Source organism: Nerophis lumbriciformis, linkage group LG05 (assembly GCF_033978685.3).
Source record: "Nerophis lumbriciformis linkage group LG05, RoL_Nlum_v2.1, whole genome shotgun sequence".
Lineage (NCBI taxonomy): Eukaryota > Metazoa > Chordata > Actinopteri > Syngnathiformes > Syngnathidae > Nerophis > Nerophis lumbriciformis.
In genome coordinates this window covers 6,383,005-6,390,000 of record NC_084552.2, presented here as the reverse complement: position 1 = coordinate 6,390,000, position 6,996 = coordinate 6,383,005, and the positions used below count along the sequence as shown (strand labels likewise).

The following is a 6,996-nucleotide window of genomic DNA, read 5'->3' as shown; positions in this document are numbered from 1 at the left end:
ACACAAGGCGATTGACTGGTGGGGAAAAAACGATCCACAATGGGTTAGGGTTAGGGTGCGAGGTACGATTGGGTTTAATGGAACATTGTGTTATATATGGACTTTTAATGGAACATTGTGTTATATATGGACTTTTAATGGAGCATTGTGTTATATATGGACTTTTAATGGAACATTGTGTTATATATGGACTTTTAATGGAGCATTGTGTTATATATGGACTTTTAATGGAACATTGTGTTATATATGGACTTTTAATGGAACATTGTGTTATATATGGACTTTTAATGGAACATTGTGTTATATATGCAGTTTTAATGGAACATTGTGTTATATATGCAGTTTTAATGGAACATTGTGTTATATATGGACTTTTAATGGAACATTGTGTTATATATGGACTTTTAATGGAGCATTGTGTTATATATGGACTTTTAATGGAACATTGTGTTATATATGGACTTTTAATGGAACATTGTGTTATATATGGACTTTTAATGGAACATTGTGTTATATATGCAGTTTTAATGGAACATTGTGTTATATATGCAGTTTTAATGGAACATTGTGTTATATATGGACTTTTAATGGAACATTGTGTTATATATGGACTTTTAATGGAACATTGTGTTATATATGGACTTTTAATGGAACATTGTGTTATATATGGACTTTTAATGGAACATTGTGTTATATATGGACTTTTAATGGAGCATTGTTATATATGCAGTTTTAATGGAACATTGTGTTATATATGGACTTTTAATGGAACATTGTGTTATATATGGACTTTTAATGGAACATTGTGTTATATATGGACTTTTAATGGAACATTGTGTTATATATGGACTTTTAATGGAACATTGTGTTATATATGGACTTTTAATGGAACATTGTGTTATATATGGACTTTTAATGGAACATTGTGTTATATATGCAGTTTTAATGGAACATTGTGTTATATATGGAGTTTTAATGGAACATTGTGTTATATATGGACTTTTAATGGAACATTGTGTTGTATATGGACTTTTAATGGAACATTGTGTTATATATGGACTTTTAATGGAACATTGTGTTATATATGGACTTTTAATGGAACATATATGGACTTTTAATGGAACATTGTGTTATATATGGACTTTTAATGGAACATTGTGTTATATATGGACTTTTAATGGAACATTGTGTTATATATGGACTTTTAATGGAACATTGTGTTATATATGGACTTTTAATGGAACATTGTGTTATATATGGACTTTTAATGGAACATTGTGTTATATATGGACTTTTAATGGAACATTGTGTTATATATGGACTTTTAATGGAACATTGTGTTATATATGGACTTTTAATGGAACATTGTGTTATATATGCAGTTTTAATGGAACATTGTGTTATATATGGAGTTTTAATGGAACATTGTGTTATATATGGACTTTTAATGGAACATTGTGTTATATATGGACTTTTAATGGAACATTGTGTTATATATGGACTTTTAATGGAACATTGTGTTATATATGGACTTTTAATGGAACATATATGGACTTTTAATGGAACATTGTGTTATATATGGACTTTTAATGGAACATTGTGTTATATATGGACTTTTAATGGAACATTGTGTTATATATGCAGTTTTAATGGAACATTGTGTTATATATGGACTTTTAATGGAACATTGTGTTATATATGGACTTTTAATGGAACATTGTGTTATATATGCAGTTTTAATGGAACATTGTGTTATATATGCAGTTTTAATGGAACATTGTGTTATATATGCAGTTTTAATGGAACATTGTGTTATATATGGACTTTTAATGGAACATTGTGTTATATATGCAGTTTTAATGGAACATTGTGTTATATATGGACTTTTAATGGAACATTGTGTTATATATGCAGTTTTAATGGAACATTGTGTTATATATGCAGTTTTAATGGAACATTGTGTTATATATGGACTTTTAATGGAACATTGTGTTATATATGGACTTTTAATGGAACATTGTGTTATATATGGACTTTTAATGGAACATTGTGTTATATATGGACTTTTAATGGAACATTGTGTTATATATGGACTTTTAATGGAACATTGTGTTATATATGCAGTTTTAATGGAACATTGTGTTATATATGCAGTTTTAATGGAACATTGTGTTATATATGCAGTTTTAATGGAACATTGTGTTATATATGGACTTTTAATGGAACATTGTGTTATATATGCAGTTTTAATGGAACATTGTGTTATATATGGACTTTTAATGGAACATTGTGTTATATATGCAGTTTTAATGGAACATTGTGTTATATATGCAGTTTTAATGGAACATTGTGTTATATATGGACTTTTAATGGAACATTGTGTTATATATGCAGTTTTAATGGAACATTGTGTTATATATGGACTTTTAATGGAACATTGTGTTATATATGCAGTTTTAATGGAACATTGTGTTATATATGGACTTTTAATGGAACATTGTGTTATATATGGACTTTTAATGGAACATTGTGTTATATATGGACTTTTAATGGAACATTGTGTTATATATGGACTTTTGAGTGTTGAAGTTTTTTTTTTGTCTCATTGCTGCAACGTTGTCTGTACCTCCAGCAATGACTGCAAGAAGAAACAGGAGCTGTCTGCACTTTGCCAGGTCAGAATCAGATCATCTTCTTTCACGAGTGTACATGAAAAATGACAACTGTGTTTGGGGTTGATCCCAGGTCGCCAGCGGCGGGGCCAATGGAGCGACTCCAAACGCCACCCAGGAGGTCATCAGGCACACCAACGGACATTTGCCGCAGGTTCAACACTCCAGGGGGTCTTCATCTTTTTGGTCGCGACTTTTCCACTACAGAGAGGCTTGGATCCCGCTCAAATATTAACATTGATTTAGTCATCGTACACTTGATTTAAATCATATCTCATAATTATATTTTACCACCTTGTCAAATGTGTTAATCACAAATTCATTGAACACATAAACCTTAGGCTTAGGTCAGGTTGATTGGAAACATAAATACTAATCAAGTATACTGCATAAGAAGTAAAATAAATGTACAACATATATAATTATGTAGTGCTGAAATATTCATATTTCTTTTTATAAACTAAAGTGTCAGTTAGATTTAAGTGCAAATTAATAGTCATAATTAATTTAGTCATAATTTGTGCGCGGAAAAGACTTCATTATGACTTTTTCTCCAGACTTCTTCTGTTTGTTTGATCTTGTCATTACTGCCACAAGTGGTGGAAAAGTGTATTACAGCTGCGAAAGAGATATTTCTTGCCGGGAGATCTAATCCAAACACTCTTATTCCCACTTCCTCTTTCGCCTTGTCAGGTTGCCGTGGAAATGCCAAACGTAAAGCGAGTGAAGGCCAGGCGGGACTCCCAGTACCCCACCAAGAGAGATCACATGATCTGCAAATGTCTGACGCTCAGCATCACCTACGCTGCCACCATTGGCGGACTCATCACCATCACCGGCACCTCCACCAACCTGATCTTCGCCGAGCAGTTCAACACGTACGTACTTTTATGTTGTTATGACTCATCTTCGGGGGCTCGCGCGGGATCTGAGATCCCGCTAATCAGATTTACTCTAAACGCTAATCCTTCATATTGCAGCCAGCCGGGACAAAGGTCAGCTTTGTATGCTTTGTGGTCAGTAATATGCAATGTCAGCACATTTGATGTTTCACACTGCAAAATGTTTGCAGACGTTACCCAGGTGCAAAAGTGATCAACTTTGGCACCTGGTTCATCTTCAGTTTCCCCATCGCCATCATCATGCTGGTCCTCACCTGGCTGTGGCTTCACTTCCTCTTCCTGGGCTGCAAGTGAGTGTGAGTGTGAGTGTGTGTGTGTTTGTCTGTGTGTGTGTGTGTGTGTGTGTGTGTGTGTGCAGTGTTGGACAGTAACAAGCTACATGGAGCTAAGCTACGTAGCTTAACTACATTTTCCAGTAGCTTGGCGGTAGTTTAGCTACTTTTTGAACAAGTAGTGATTCCTGGAGCTTAGCTAGTTTTAGGGCCATGTAGCGAGGTAGCTAACATCTACGCTACAAGCTACAAAGAGAGAAAATGGACTGCATATTCAGGCCAAATACAAATACGGAGGATGAATGAGAACATCCATACATACGGAGAACATCCATGATGATCGGTTGGTGTTCCTATGATGGATGACTGAGAACATCAATTCATGTGTAGAACATCCATGATGATTGGTTGGTGTTCCTATGATGGATGAATGAGAACATCCATACATGTGGAGAACATCCATGATGATCGGTTGGTGTTCCTTTGATGGATGACTGAGAACATCCATACATTTGGAGAACATCCATGATGGTTGGTTGGTGTTCCTATGATGGATGACTGAGAACATCAATTCATGTGTAGAACATCCATGATGATTGGTTGGTGTTCCTATGATGGATGAATGAGAAGATCCATGATGGTTGGTTGGTGTTCCTATGATGGATGAATGAGAACATCCATGATGATTGCTTGGTGTTCCTATGATGGATGACTGAGAACATCCATACATACTGAGAACATCCATGATGATCGGTTGGTGTTCCTTTGATGGATGACTGAGAACATACATCCATGATGATTGGGTGGTGTTCCTATGATGGATGACTGAGAACATCCATACATACTGAGAACATCCATGATGATCGGTTGGTGTTCCTTTGATGGATGACTGAGAACATACATACATGTGGAGAACATCCATGATGATTGGTTGGTGTTCCTATGATGGATGAATGAGAACATCAATTCATGTGTAGAACATCCATGATGATTGGTTGGTGTTCCTATGATGGATGAATGACAACATCCATGATGATTGGTTGGTGTTCCTATGATGGATGACTGAAAACATCCATACATACGGAGAAAATCCATGATCGGTTGGTGTACTATGATGGATGAATGACAACATCCATGATGATTGGTTGGTGTTCCTATGATGGATGACTGAAAACATCCATACATACGGAGAAAATCCATGATCGGTTGGTGTACTATGATGGATGAATGAGAACATACATACATGTGGAGAACATCCATGATGATTGGTTGGTGTTCCTATGATGGATGAATGAGAACATCAATTCATGTGTAGAACATCCATGATGATTGGTTGGTGTTCCTATGATGGATGAATGACAACATCCATGATGATTGGTTGGTGTTCCTATGATGGATGACTGAAAACATCCATACATACGGAGAAAATCCATGATCGGTTGGTGTACTATGATGGATGACTGAGAACATCCATACATACTGAGAACATCCATGATGATCGGTTGGTGTTCCTTTGATGGATGACTGAGAACATACATACATGTGGAGAACATCCATGATGATTGGTTGGTGTTCCTATGATGGATGAATGAGAACATCAATTCATGTGTAGAACATCCATGATGATTGGTTGGTGTTCCTATGATGGATGAATGACAACATCCATGATGATTGGTTGGTGTTCCTATGATGGATGAATGACAACATCCATGATGATTGGTTGGTGTTCCTATGATGGATGAATGAGAACATCCATGATGATTGGTTGGTGTTCCTATGATGGATGAATGACAACATCCATGATGATTGGTTGGTGTTCCTATGATGGATGACTGAAAACATCCATACATACGGAGAAAATCCATGATCGGTTGGTGTACTATGATGGATGAATGAGAACATCCATACATGTGGAGAACATCCATGATGATCGGTTGGTGTTCCTTTGATGGATGACTGAGAACATACATACATTTGGAGAACATCCATGATGGTTGGTTGGTGTTCCTATGATGGATGACTGAGAACATCAATTCATGTGTAGAACATCCATGATGATTGGTTGGTGTTCCTATGATGGATGAATGAGAAGATCCATGATGGTTGGTTGGTGTTCCTATGATGGATGAATGAGAACATCCATGATGATTGCTTGGTGTTCCTATGATGGATGACTGAGAACATCCATACATACTGAGAACATCCATGATGATCGGTTGGTGTTCCTTTGATGGATGACTGAGAACATACATCCATGATGATTGGGTGGTGTTCCTATGATGGATGACTGAGAACATCCATACATACTGAGAACATCCATGATGATCGGTTGGTGTTCCTTTGATGGATGACTGAGAACATACATACATGTGGAGAACATCCATGATGATTGGTTGGTGTTCCTATGATGGATGAATGAGAACATCAATTCATGTGTAGAACATCCATGATGATTGGTTGGTGTTCCTATGATGGATGAATGACAACATCCATGATGATTGGTTGGTGTTCCTATGATGGATGACTGAAAACATCCATACATACGGAGAAAATCCATGATCGGTTGGTGTACTATGATGGATGAATGACAACATCCATGATGATTGGTTGGTGTTCCTATGATGGATGACTGAAAACATCCATACATACGGAGAAAATCCATGATCGGTTGGTGTACTATGATGGATGAATGAGAACATACATACATGTGGAGAACATCCATGATGATTGGTTGGTGTTCCTATGATGGATGAATGAGAACATCAATTCATGTGTAGAACATCCATGATGATTGGTTGGTGTTCCTATGATGGATGAATGACAACATCCATGATGATTGGTTGGTGTTCCTATGATGGATGACTGAAAACATCCATACATACGGAGAAAATCCATGATCGGTTGGTGTACTATGATGGATGACTGAGAACATCCATACATACTGAGAACATCCATGATGATCGGTTGGTGTTCCTTTGATGGATGACTGAGAACATACATACATGTGGAGAACATCCATGATGATTGGTTGGTGTTCCTATGATGGATGAATGAGAACATCAATTCATGTGTAGAACATCCATGATGATTGGTTGGTGTTCCTATGATGGATGAATGACAACATCCATGATGATTGGTTGGTGTTCCTAT

The 6,996-nt window shown here is 36.3% G+C and overlaps 1 protein-coding gene across 2 annotated transcripts in view; it reads left to right on the top strand.

Annotated features, from left to right (window-relative positions):
* Positions 1-6,996, top strand: part of slc13a4 (solute carrier family 13 member 4) — a 111,193-nt gene that overhangs the window by 58,477 nt on the left and 45,720 nt on the right. The window contains exons 6-10 of one of the 2 annotated variants that reach the window (XM_061961367.2): positions 2,633-2,675; positions 2,746-2,826; positions 3,366-3,550; positions 3,653-3,667; positions 3,745-3,864. In XM_061961367.2, coding sequence (XP_061817351.1) covers positions 2,633-2,675; positions 2,746-2,826; positions 3,366-3,550; positions 3,653-3,667; positions 3,745-3,864 — 444 coding nt within the window. The remainder of the gene's footprint in view (positions 1-2,632; positions 2,676-2,745; positions 2,827-3,365; positions 3,551-3,652; positions 3,668-3,744; positions 3,865-6,996) is intronic. The other variant, XM_061961369.2, reaches the window with a different exon arrangement.